The sequence below is a fragment of the Pseudonaja textilis genome, chromosome 1 (assembly GCF_049901715.1).
Source record: "Pseudonaja textilis isolate UNSWEBS1 chromosome 1, rPseTex1.2, whole genome shotgun sequence".
Taxonomy (NCBI): Eukaryota; Metazoa; Chordata; class Lepidosauria; order Squamata; family Elapidae; genus Pseudonaja; species Pseudonaja textilis.
In genome coordinates, this window is record NC_141990.1 from 312,491,639 (window position 1) to 312,505,463 (window position 13,825).

The 13,825-nt window shown below is 36.6% G+C and overlaps 1 protein-coding gene across 5 annotated transcripts in view; it reads left to right on the forward strand.

Moving 5' to 3' along the window:
• MIS18BP1 (MIS18 binding protein 1) overlaps positions 1–13,825 on the forward strand; it is a 29,480-nt gene that overhangs the window by 2,557 nt on the left and 13,098 nt on the right. For 4 of the 5 annotated variants that reach the window (XM_087922506.1, XM_087922509.1, XM_026698395.2 and 1 more), the window contains exons 2-9: positions 2,806–3,380; positions 4,923–5,054; positions 6,516–6,928; positions 8,111–8,193; positions 9,787–9,917; positions 10,807–10,897; positions 11,916–12,064; positions 12,796–12,962. In XM_087922506.1, coding sequence (XP_087778632.1) covers positions 2,816–3,380; positions 4,923–5,054; positions 6,516–6,928; positions 8,111–8,193; positions 9,787–9,917; positions 10,807–10,897; positions 11,916–12,064; positions 12,796–12,962 — 1,731 coding nt within the window. In that variant the 5' untranslated portion in view covers positions 2,806–2,815. The remainder of the gene's footprint in view (positions 1–2,805; positions 3,381–4,922; positions 5,055–6,515; positions 6,929–8,110; positions 8,194–9,786; positions 9,918–10,806; positions 10,898–11,915; positions 12,065–12,795; positions 12,963–13,825) is intronic. The other variant, XM_087922507.1, reaches the window with a different exon arrangement.

The window sequence follows — 13,825 nt, forward strand, 5'->3', positions numbered from 1 at the left end:
ATATTTTATGGTCTGTCCTGCCAAGTTGTTAAGTGAATTGCCGCTGATAAGTTAGTAATATGATTGTTAAGTGAATCTGGCATCCCCACTGACTTCACTTGTCAATAGGTTGCAAAAGGTGATCTCATGACCTTGGGACACAGCAACAGTCATAAGTATGAGTCAGTTTCTAAGCCGTTGCTTTTTGATCACATGATCAGATGTCATAATTGTGAAAAATGGTCATGAGTCACTTTTTTCAGTGTGGTTGTAACTTTGGTCACTAAATGAACTGTTGTAAGGTGAGGACTACCTGTATATGATATGGCTCTACTCATTTAGTGGGCTAACCTTATGAAAAGGTTTTATATGTGATCCTAAAAAGGAACAAACATGATGCTGTTCTTGCTCTGTGGAAGAACTGCAGCCTTGGTATAGTCCTTTTGTATAAGGAGGTATTTTAGTCTAGAGTAGACAAATATCAGAAGGAAAATGGTAGTGCTCAGAAAAGCCTATGCCTTTTAATACAATTTCTTACTTTGAAAAAGTACTTTGAGGCTCCTGATTTTTGATGTAATTTTGAGTGACTTTGAAATAAATATTAACATCACTTGGGTTTGCTAAAGTGCCTAATGGATTGTTTATGCTCCTAAAGTACAAATATCTCTTGATTTTCTTGAATGTTGCAGATAAAATTAATATTCTTTATATCATGGGTATCCAACTTTTTGGCTTGCCTGGCCTGCATTTGCGTGAAGACGAAGTTTTTCGGACTGCATATAAAATATACACTGCTCAAAAAAATAAAGGGAACACTTAAACAACACAGTGTAACTCCAAGTCAATCACACTTCTGTGAAATCATACTGTCCACTTAGGTAGCAACACTGGCTGACAATCAATTTCATATGCTGTTGTGCAAATGGAATAGACAACAGGTAGAAAGCAGAGGCAGTCAGCAAGACATCCCCAATAAAGGAGTGGTTCTGCAGGTGGTGACCACAGACCACTTCTCAGTTCCTATGCTTTCTGGCTGATAGTTTGGTCACTTTTGAATGCTGGCAGTGCTGTCACTCTAGTGGTAGCATGAGACGGAGTCTACAACCCAAGTGGCTCAGGTAGTACAGCTCATCCAGGATGGCACATCAATGCGAGCTGTGACAAGAAGGCTTGCTGTGTCTGTCAGCGTAGTGTCCAGAGCATGGAGGCGCTACCAGGAGACAGGCCAGTACACCAGGAGACGTGGAGGAGGCTGTAGGAGGGCAACAACCCAGCATCAGGACCGCTACCTCCGCCTTTGTGCAAGGAGTGACAGGAGGAGCACTGCCAGAGCCCTGCAAAATGACCTCCAGAGGGCCACAAATGTGCATGTGGTTACTCAAACGGTCAGAAACAGACTCCATGAGGGTGGTATGAGGGCCCGATGTCCACAGGTGGGGGTTGTGGTTACAGCCCAACACTGTGCAGGATTTTTGACATTTGCCAGAGAACACCAAGATTGGAAATTTGCCTGTGCTCTTCACAGATGAAAGCAGGTTCACACTGAGCACATGTGACAGACGTGACAGGGTCTGGAGAACATTCTGCTGCCTGCAACATCCTCCAGCATAACCGGTTTGGCAGTGGGTCAGTAATGGTGTGGGGTTGCATTTCTTTAGGGGGCCTCACAGCCCTCTATGTGCTCGCCAGAGGTAGCCTGACTGCCATTAGGTACCGAGATGAGATCCTCAAACCCCTTGTGAGACCATATGCTGGTGCGGTTGGCCCTGGGTTCCTCCTAATGCACAACAATGCTAGACTTCATGTGGCTGGAGTGTGTTAGCAGTTCTTGCAAGACGAAGGCATTGATGCTATGGACTGGCCCGCCCGTTCCCCAGACCTGAATCCAATTGAGCACATCTGGGACATCATGTCTCGCTCCATCCACCAATGCCACATTGCACCACAGACTGTCCAGGTGTGGGAGGAGATCCCACAGGAGACCATCCACCACCTCATCAGGAGCATACCCAGGCGTTGTAGGGAGGTCATACAGGCACATGGAGGCCACACACACTATTGAGCCTCATTTTGACTTGTTTTAAGGACATTGCATCAAAGTTGGATCAGTCTGTAGTGTTTATTTCCACTTTAATTTTGAGTATAACTCCAAATCCAGACCTCCATGGGTTGCTAAATTTGATTCCATTGATAATTTTTGTGTGAGTTTGTTGTCAGGACATTCAACTATGTAATGAACAAAGTATTTAATAAGAATATTTCATTCATTCAGATCTAGGATGTCTTATTTTTGTGTATAATTGGTGTATATAAAAGTTTACAATCTTGTGGAGCCACATTATTAGTAGTATATAGGCCTCAGGTTGGACATGCCAATGTTACATCATATATTATGTATTCAACCTTTCTATGGATTGATTGCTGAATCTCTTATATCATTCTGGTGCAATTTCCATGATACAACAGCCTTATATTATCAGATAGAAAAAGTCCTTTAATGTTTTATAACTAAATTTTCAAAATTCCACTAGAGATTTAAATTTTATATAGTGTTACATATAGTGTCATTCTACGGTATTATATCTCATTTATAATTTAAGTATTAAATAATTTAGGGAATTTAGATGCATTTAGCATGAGGTATTACAGAGTTTGTGTTTCTTTGTAACACATTTTTAAGTAAAAATGTAAAGGAATGCAGTTCACATTTGCAGATATCAAACATTTTTTAATTTAAAAAAGCATTTACAATAAAGAGATTTTGTTTTTGCAGCTGCTGTACTTTCCAAAAATTGACGAATTTTAACATCATTTTTTCTTTAACAGGAAAGAAAAAATGTCATTGAAAGCAGTTTCTTTACATAATATCCCTAGTGGTACACCTTTAAAGGATTTTGTAAAATTCCAGATGAATCGTACTTTGGATTCAGCTAAAATTCCTCCTTCAATGGTTCTTACTTGCCAAAATGTTTGCTCAGACCAAGAAACTAAAGGAATAAATGTTTTCCAGTCCACTGTAATATCTGGCAATAAGCACACACAAGATTTCTTTGATATCAGTGAAATAAAATCATCTGAAGGAATCCCGGGAATGATTTCTTCATGTCAGAAAACTAACTATATGACAAGGAGCGCTGTTCAAAAACGTAAAGCTTGTAGGCCATTATCCGTTGAATCTCCAGCAAAAATCTTCTTAAGAATGAAACAAACAGCAGCTCTTGTCAAAGAAAAACACAAGCCTCCAGAAGCTATGTTGTTGGACCCAAAGTATACCACAGATTATATTCCTTCTGAAAGGCAGCCTGCCTTTCTACAAAGACCAGAAAAAATACCTATTGTTGAAGGTAAACAAAAGACAAAGCTGGATGAGAATTTTCTAGAAGAATCCAATGTAAAAACAGGTTGGTTATGTAATTTTTTCTAAAATTTTTCTAGTATCATACTTAGATGTTTGAGATACAATTACAAAAACAATCTTGGGCTTCTAGCCAGCAGTGATATAAATTGGACAACCTGCTCTCTGCCTCATTAATTTAGACGCACCTTCAGTATTGATTGATTGAATTCATATGCCACTCATCTTGCTGTTTGGGGTGGCCCTGGGTGACTAACAACATAGTAAAAAGTAGAACTATAAAAGCCATTATAAACAAAAACAAATTTAAATTATAAAAGGTTACATAAAGAGTAAAAGATAATGAGTTTAGAGGTGAGCAAATGTGGTGCCTTTGTTGTCCCCAATTTGGATCTGAGCCTGGTGTCGACGCCAATGAAGGATGGCAGACATGAGTTGCAGATTTTCTGATTGCTTTTTATTGGAGTACTCCAAGGAAAAGGGCTCCTGGCCAAAATGCCAAGAACAAAGAATTAAGTAAACTTCATACATTTTCACTAAAGGAGAGGGTGGGACAAGGCGAGATGATAAGAAATATCCAATAAACATTTTAGTAATAATTCTACAGTTTGTTCTATTGGTCTCTAGCTATCCTTGTTCCTAAACCTTGGCTAATGAATGCCTCAGGAGTTATTTAATGCACATTTTATTTGCTGCAGGCCATTTCTATTCCTAACTTTTAGCTTTAGTCTGCAAGTTGCCTAACTCTTGTTACTTTTATCAGCTTTCTAGCCACCCAGAATTGTTACAGGCTTTACACATGCACATTTCCTGTGGATAAGCATTCTTTGTTCTTGCCAGACAGACTCCACAATTACAGTCTTCCTAATTTACTTTCAAGTGTGTGCCATGACCTAGCTTTATTTTATCAGACAGCCCATCACCTTCTCTGGTTTCTGCATCAGGCAGAGCAAGATGTTAATGTTCTTCCTAAAAGTTAGAAGGGGTTGATTTCACCTCTGGTGGAAAGGTGTTTCAAAGGGTGTGGGCCATGGCAGAAAACGCTCCTCTAGACTTCTAACTAGCTGAGATTCTTTACCAATAGGATCTGTGATCTTTGCAAGAACAAGTGGTTGTGTCAGTCTATTGGAGTAAGTTGGTTCCTCAGATACCTTGGACCCATTCCATAAAGGGCTTTAAAGGAGATGACCAATACCAAAATTTTGAATAAGCTGTCTTTCCCATTTCATTTATTGCCTATTGCTTTTTTTTCTCCAACTTCTTATGGTTCATTTTTATATGCATAAACCATGCACAAAGTTGCTTTAAACCAAACTTGAATCATTGTTTCCCAGCACCACTTCTTAAGAAGAGCAACCAAGGAAGGGTGATGAGGAAATAACTATATAATTAATTAATTGTCCAATTATGTATTGGGCACCCCTGATAACTTATAGAAGCACATCTGGACTTTCTCAGTGATAATACTTGTCTGTTAAATTAGTTGCATTGTATATTGCCATGCAAATATTAAATTCCAGATTTCCTAAAAGATTTTTCAATCTACCAAATATTGAAAACTATTTATGAATGGGTTTTGTCCTTTCAGTTTCAATGAAAGATTTTACTGCGGTGAACAAAAATATATGTACTACAGTAATAAATCCTCCATTTTTGGAATCCCCCAACAAGTTCTTCTCCCGTATAAAACAGAGGTTGCAGGAAGATTGGTTGCAGAAAGGTAATATTTTTCTTAGGTGATGAGAAGGTTTGCATATCTTTTTGTCTTGAAATTCTGTCTTCAGTTTTTCTACCTGCAAACTTGTGGTCACTTTGTAATTTTCTTGTAAAAGATGGAACGTTCTGTTTATAATAACTAAACTGACATAGCAAACTGCCAAATAATTTGTACTTGCTTTTATTTGTTTACTCATCATTTGCCTTTAGTTTTTTTTCAAACCTTTACCCCATAGTATTCTGGTTCTGATTTTTAACTTATTTCATTTTTATTTTATTTCGTATTTAATATTTTAATGTTTTGTACCCCTTTTTATGTTTGTAAGCCAGCCAGAGTTGCTTGTCAGTGAGATAGGTGGCAAATAAATACCCTGTTTCTCCAACAATACGGCCTCCCCCAATAGGAAGTCCCAGCATGTTTGATAGGCATGAAATGAAATTAAGCCCCTCCCCAAATTAAGGCCTATATTAAAACATGCAAAATGGGGGGGGTGGTGGGGGGGCTTGCCGTTAGGAAGTACTTATTGTGGCACATCCGGATATGGTGCTGCCTGCGTTGACCCCGATATGAAGTGCCCCACCAACGCCGAGGTCAACATCCAAGCCGTTGCCGCCCACCCGCCCGAAGATGCAAGGGGGAGGGAATTAAATCACCCCTGAAAAGACGGCCTAGCCATTTTTTCGGGGCTCAAAAAAAATAAGACCCGGCCTTATTATATGAGAAACACGGTAGGTTAAATTTAAACAGAAATAGTCATCAAATAGCATGTGCACCATTCAGCAAGCTCTTCGTTATTGATACAGACACATATTAACACATACACAATAGCTAGCGAACTATATCATCATCATTTTATTAAGATTTTACATAAGTAAAAGATAAATGTAAAAAACAGGAAGAAAAAAATAGTTAAAGAAATAATCAAAACAGTAAGCAACTTGCAGTTTTTATAACAGTTATAAACAAACTCATTATCATTCCTCCCTCTTGATATTACAGAGATCTCTTCAACTCCTTATTTAATCATTTTTCAAATTGTTACACTTCGCTTTTTTCTATTTTCAGTAAAATGTCCATAAAAAGTAATGGTGTCTTTTACCAAATAGCTTGGATTTTGCTTTTGTCCCATTTCTGTCATCTTTACAATCCATTCCACAATTTTGGGAGCTTCAGTTTGCCTCCATCTCTCTGCACATAATAATTATGTTGCAGTTACCATGTATAAAATTAGTCTTCCATCAGACTATTCTAGTTGGCTATCCATAAAACTTAATGAAAAGAGTTCTGTCTTTTTCTTGTTATTGAGAAAAAGTTATTGTCTTTAAGTCTAAGAAGTTAGCATGACTGAGGAAAAAAATGATTTAGGCATAACAACTCATCCTGAAACAATAGTTATCAAGAGAATATTTCCTGTAGGAGATATTTCACTGTATTAAATTTAAAATGTCTCTCCTTTACCTACAGCAAAGCACCCGTTAATCACATCCCAACCAACAAAAAAAATTAATAATTTTAATGAAGAATACCTAAGTACTACTGTTAGCCAGAAAGAGATTATTGTGGAAACTGCTGAATTGGCCAGTGAGACTTTTACAATAATATCTAATCCTGTGATTATGAGTGATGATCATGTTAAATCTAGAGAATTCTTGAAGGAAAGAGCATCTGGAAAACTTCCTCAAGAAAAAGCAGTGGTGACTCCATCCAAAAATATATATGGCTATAAAGCGGGAGAAAATTCAAGTGTTTCGCCACAAAAACCTTCCCAACACCTGTGTGATACAATTTTTGATACTCCAAAAGTCCGTATACCAAGGAAACGACAGCCTGCTACCAAAGTGCCCTTGGATGAACCTGAAACAGGAACAAATGAAAAGGTAGAATCTTTTATTTTATCCATTTTTATCCTGTCTGGCTGGAAAAACAATGCACACCAGCCATTAGTCAATCACGAACATAACTAAAGGGGATACCACAACTATCTTTTCTTGTGTTACAAATGTTTTTTTCTACTACATCAGAATGGGTAATCAGTATGGGTCATAAGTGGTTCACCAGGATATTTTCTGTTGGCTATTTCATTGAAAAATGGAAGTAAATAGACTTGCACAAAGCTTCAGGTTCTGTTTCAAAAAAGTATTTTTGAGTGTTGAAGCAAATGAGTAAGCAACTGTTATGCTATTCTAAAATAGCTGCTTTTCTTGGCATCATCTGGCAGCTGTGGCCAATAGATTACATTCTCAGCCCTAATTGCAGCTTAACTTAGCTAGTCATTTATTTTCATATTGCTCTTTTAGATGATATTTTTGTGGAAGAATAGTTTTGAAGTGCCATAAATCTGAAAAAAAGCTCTCTCTTTTAATAATTATACTTTTAGAAAAATCCTAGAAACTACTAGCATCTTATTTACATTTATTTATTTATATTTTGTATTAATAGACCCCTAAAATCTACCCCTCATCTCCCTAAAAGAGGCAAGTATTTGTTTATACCACTGTGAAGATCAAAGATCCAATAAATGATCCAGAGGCATGCTATGTCCCTGCAACTTTTATTTAAAAAAATAACATTGTTTTTTAAAATTTCTGTAATATAACGGAATTTCCATTTCTTTTAGAATCTCAGAATAATTTCAGAAACTTAGAATTTCAGAAAAAAATACATCTATGAACTTCAAGATTTTCCTGGATTCAGTCCCTACTTTGGGACTGCTTTTAATGCTAACAAAATACATAAAAGGAACCCGTAGTGGGCATATCATTCTCTACAAATATTTGCTTGAATGGTATAACGTATACATGATAGGAAGGGTATATTACCACACTAGCTTTGAAAGTTATTTTTTTCCTAAATTCAGAAGAAAAAACTTAATATTTAGGTTCAAATCAAGATGCGCACAGTTTGAATTTAAGTAGTGATCACAAGTATAAGGCAGAAGTATGAATCCAAGAATGTCATTGAACTGTTGATATACATTATATGATTTTGCAGTCAGATACAAACCAATAATTATGGCAAAAATTATATTCCCTTTTTTTTTTCTAATTTATTTCTCAAAGGAAAAACAGATGATATGTATCAATGAATGGAGAATCAGAGTGATCAATGACAATACTGCTGTGTGTCTGGAAGGAATACGGAGGCAAGTGACTACTTTTCAGCTTTGTTCAAATATGTCTAAATTGGTTTTAATCACTGTCAAGGATGGTCCTTACATTAGTCTTGTATTGAGTTAGTATTAGTATTAAATTATTTGGTTTGATTTATTTCCATAAGCTTGAAGTTTATCCCTCAGGAGCGTAGAGCAATTTAAAAGAAAAATTATAAATACAGACAATCTCTCAAGCAAAAAACAAAGGAAAGCAAAATAAGCAAACTTAAATGGAGCAGTTGTTATGCCATAAATTTAGCAATGGACAGCTTTGTAAGAATGAAAAGTTGAGTTTAGATTGATTCCTTGATCCTATTTTCCAGTAATACAGGTAGTCCTCGAGTTATGAATGTAATGGAGCCTGTCCATTCCATTTGTAACTCAAGGATTCGTGGGAGTGAATCTTGTGCCTTGAATGGGATCACTCCCTCCTTTCGCCCACACATTCGCTAATCGAATGTGAGGCTCGTTAAGAGCATATGAGATATTTCAGGATGGGGAAGGCCATGAGGGGGTGTCTACTGATGGAACAGGCCATCTGCCTAAGACCCTCCAAGGCCTCCCCAACCCACTGAAATACCTCATGCTCCCCACAATTGCTTCCCTCTCCACCCAACCTGTTGTGCTGGGTCACTTAACCATGCGAAGATCCAGCAAGCAGTCTCGTCTCCAGCCTCTCAGCCATGTGTCCATTTAGGCCTCCAGAAGCTCCATTTCGGCCTGCAACGTGCTGGAGGAAGCCTGAATGGTGGGGGTGGAGCCTCCTTTCCAAACTGCCATTTTGGCCAGCAACGTGCAGGACAAATGTTGCAGAGCTGTTGTTCATAAAGGCGAACAACTGACGCGGTGCTGTAAGATTTGTTGTTTTGGACTTGTTCGTAAACACTAGGGAGTGCTTATTGCATAACTTCGAATATTTCCTAAGGGAATGCTCATAACCCAGGGATTACCTATACTGTGGATGACAGTTATCTCCTCTCCCATGTTTTTTTTTTTAAATATATCCAGTTCCCCACTCACTCACTCTTTTCCTTTGCAATCGACACTTTATAGAACTAAAACGATGGGGCTTAGGTACTAAATTGTGGTAAGTTTTGCTGGAAATTGTAATGTGATTGATTGGCTGTGATTATTAACTAAATTTCCTCATGTATTTCTTTTATTTTCAGTCTATGTTTCTGTTCAATCTTGGACAGATAATGTGGCTTACAATTTAAGTTCCCAAGAGTAAATTGAATATATTCTAGATATTACCTACATCTTGAATAGACTTGTGTATTTATCAAAATTTATTCAGTCTGGTCCATCTTGTGCCAGTTAAATAGAACTATTAACAAAGGCTTTAAGTCCTTTATAACAAATTCAAAAAAGGCCTGCAAATATTTCTTCATAAGCAAAATACTTGACAAGTCTGTCTTATGTATATAGTAAGATACACAATTCACAATATAAAACACATATATTGGAAAATGGGAGAAAGAAATTATAACGGGCTCACATTACTTTTCGAGCTGGGTTCCTAAGGAAGTATAATGGTGAGATTAATTATTTTCCAATTATGATACTACGTCCTTTTTATTTTAGAGATATGGATAATGTCTTCTGGCATAGCAATGCAATTGTAGAACGCATTGCACACAATCAAGTCAAAACCTTGACAGGAAATACCTACATATTAGATGGCCGTATTGATGCAGTTAACATGAAGAAAGAAGGTAAGAGAAAAGTTAAACCATAGTGGCAACCTGGAATTTTTATAAGTTTATAAAAAATTTTATAAGCTTGTGAAAAATGGCTTCTACCTTGCTGCTTCTTTTCCAACTGTTCATGCTGACCTATTACCCAAACTGTAGTCCCTAGTTATTGTTATTGAGTTCTACATTGTCCTACATTTGGAGCTATGAGGCACCTGCCCAGACTGAAATAGGTTAACACATATAAAAGGTAGTAGATCACTGTGCTACTGAACACAGGTACTTTATTATTTCTAGTTTCCTTCTGGTATTCAGTGAAATCTAACAACACATATCTGATTTGTGCTTGTCATATAAGATTTAAAACTATACCACATTGCTAAATATTAATTTGTTTCAAATGATATCTTGAATAAGTAATAGTGTTTGTAGGAAGGACAATATTTTTAATATATCACTAAATTTGCTTAATGTGACTGGAAATGATGATGGATATTGAAACACTCATAAAAAGCAGCATTTTATTTATGCATTTTGCCCAATATGATCTAAGCTACTTTTCATGTTTATATGTTCCCTCCCTCTCAAAATTTGCTTTCTTTTTCAATTTAATTTAATGTTGATTGTGTGATAGCATCAGCTTGTATAGAATCTTACATGTCATAATTTCTACAATGCATAACTTTCTTCTATTTAGAAGTTTCCAAGATAACATTTGCATAAACGTAAAGGTAAGCATTACAAAAAGAGAGATGGTATAATACAGATTTAAGATATTGGGATTTCCCTAAAATTCTGTAATCCTGTAAGATTATCCCTGTTTGATCTCCAAAGGTTTGAAAAATGGGTATAAGAAGCACCCTTCTAAAACATAACAACTGTCCAAAGGCTATACCTTTGTTTCAAACAGGAATACCACCTACATTCATAAAGAGGTTTGGGACAGGAATACCAAAAAATTGGAAAATGCTTGTTGCTGATTTGCTTCGTTATATGAAAAGGTCAGTGTCACTGAAAATGTTTATCTTTTTGAGTCTTTGTGATAGCTGTGACTGTTGGTAAGAATTTTTGAATCTTCAAAATATTTAAGAAAAACTGAAATTTCTGCTATTATTGATACTGTTATATTTAGTCTGTATGATAGGTCACATAGTTAGAGTGTTGGATTGAAGGTTAGCAAGCCCCATGTTTGAAACCCAAGTGTTGCTGTGAGGTGGGATGAGCTCCTGACCTTCACTTCAGCTTCTGCTGGGGACATGAAAGGAGCCGCCAAGTGGGTGTTCCCCGGGCAATGGTGATATCACTGGCTAACCCTTTCAATCCCGAAGCGCTTTAGTGCTTCTGACACTAGTGTGATGCCATTAAGTCTGTGACCTCAGATAGTTTGTACTAATTTTATCCTCTTTATTCTGTTGAATAAATTTCTAGAGTATTTCTACTGACAGTTCCTCAAATTGTCATCAATAATGCCTCAATGGAAAGACTGGTTATCTTGTCTCTTTGAAATAAAAGCAAAAACAAGCCACCTTATACTTTTTTTTCCTTTCCTCTCTTTTCCATATTCACCATTTTTCTTTTTTTTTTCTTAGATGTGAATTATTTTACTGTTGCATTAAAAATCTTCCATTAAAGTTTTTAAAAAAGAAAAGTCCACTTGAGAAGTTTGTATCCTGGTTTTGCAGCAAAAGTTTGGAAAACTCCTGCCTTCTCTAGCTACTTCAGACAGAGACCTAGGAAACAAATACGTTTCTCTGTGGAAAGATGGATGAAAGCAGGACTTGGGGTTAATGAAATTGCCACCTTCTGTTGAAGACAGCCTTCTAGAACAAGTGGAGGTCTGGATAGGCATCTCAGGCTTCACTTAATTCCTTGTATCCGATCTAAACAAACTACTTCAGAAAAGAGCTGCCACTGCAGCATAATTACTGCAACCAGTGTTTAAACGTTTTAAAGAAAATATGAAATCTGCTTAAAAGATTGAGGTGATTAATACTACTTATGCAAACCTTTAAATCTTAGGAAAGAAGAGAGAGCATTTCCTGTAAGTGGTAATAGCGAAAAAAATAAATGCTCAGAAGAACTGGATCTGCCCCAAAATATTGAGAGAAAATATAAAACAAATAACACCACTTATGATGTATTACCACTGCAACATAATAAAATACATGGTATGCATGTTATTTCCTTTGTTTTTCGAAGATTTTGGTCTTTTTCAAAAAAATACTGTTGTATTTATATTTCTAACCCTAGTAATTTCCTATAAAATTGACTTTTGTTCACAATGGGAAACAGTAATAAAAATTGTGCACGCTTACAACCAGATTTTGGGCCTGATGACAATGTATGCTGGAATGAGAATAATGCTGTAATAATAGCTGTAAGAGAGAACTTTACCTAAATGAGATGGTAGCAACCAGTGATCTTTGTAGTATGTGTCTTTCTTTCTCTTCCTCAGTCATGTTTCCTTCCTAACCTTTTCACTTCCAATTTAACAGACTGGTTGCTAAATGGGGAAAGAGTGTATTAGTTAATACTATGCTCTATATACGATGAGAATGTATTTCATGGCTTGTGAAAGAGCTATATTTAGATTAACCTAATGTTCAAATGCAGGTAAGTTATATGGCAGGAAACAGCTTTTCATATTAAATGTTGTTGTTTTTTAAAAAAAAATCCAAAATATTTTCATTACCAATAACTTGCTTCTATAGACACCAGTTATTTTAAGCTAATAAAAGTTAACGAAAGAGAATTAAATGCTCAGTAGGACTACTTCAACTTTTCTTTGAACCATTTAAGAGGGTGCTTTTAACTACAGTCAAGTACCTTGTTACACAGAAAGAAATTTGTTGTTGCTGAAGAATATTTTTCGTGGGTGTTTGTTTGTTTTCCTTGTTAGGTATGCAGATGAAAACAATTGATTTACAGAATGACAGTGAGAAAAGTTTCACCCGTAGTGGGCGGTGTATTAAGCCACCTATGCAGTACTGGTGTGGGGAACGGATATGTCTCGATCAAGCATTAAATATCACTATAAACAAAGGAGGTGCCAACTACTTATCACCTGTAAGATTTCTTTTTTCTCACTATATGTAAATTATTATTCTGGAGTGATGATAGTGATAGAATTTTAAGCAGGTGCTTGTAGACATTTTGAATTCCTACAAGTTGAGAGTATTATGGATTGTGTACAATTTAACTTGGAAATGATTGTACTTACCCTGAGCCTAAAGGAGTAATCTGAAAATGGCAACTTGAATTTGTTAGTTTTTTCCTCAATAACATTTTGCTTCTCATGCAAGAAGATTCTTCAGTACTGTCTGAACGGAATGGAATGGAGTGGGGAATGGAGTCATCTGGTTTTTAGCGCACTCTGACAGTCATCATTAGCTCTCCAAGAGTCGTTGAGGCCACTTGGGGATTTATCTGTATCTTCCGGTTCACTTGAACCAGAGTGCATATGGGTATGGAACCTTCTTGGGTCTGTTGAAAGGACAGTGTTGTAGACAGGAGATAGGTGGTGTTATATCCCTCCCCCTCTGTTGAGAGAAAGCTGCCCAATTTTAACACAGATGGCCTCTTTGGCTCCTCTTTCAAACCAGAGGTATTCTCTGTCCAGAATGTGAGCTTTGCTGTCTTCAAAAGAGTGACCTTTGGTCTTTCAAATGCAGATGGGCTGCTGAACCTTGTCATAAATTCATACATGCTAGAGTAGCAAGCACACTAACATTCAGAGCATATTATGTTAGTAGTGTCTCAATTATACATGTGGTTTCAGAATTTCTAAGCCTAGTTTAAAAATGCTAGATTTGGACATTAAGGAATAAAAGTTTTGGTTCATTATTTTTTTAAACTAAAACACAAGTTTTCCCTAGTTTGCACACACAAAATAAAACATAGATTTCTCCTCCCCTTTTACTAATTTGGGA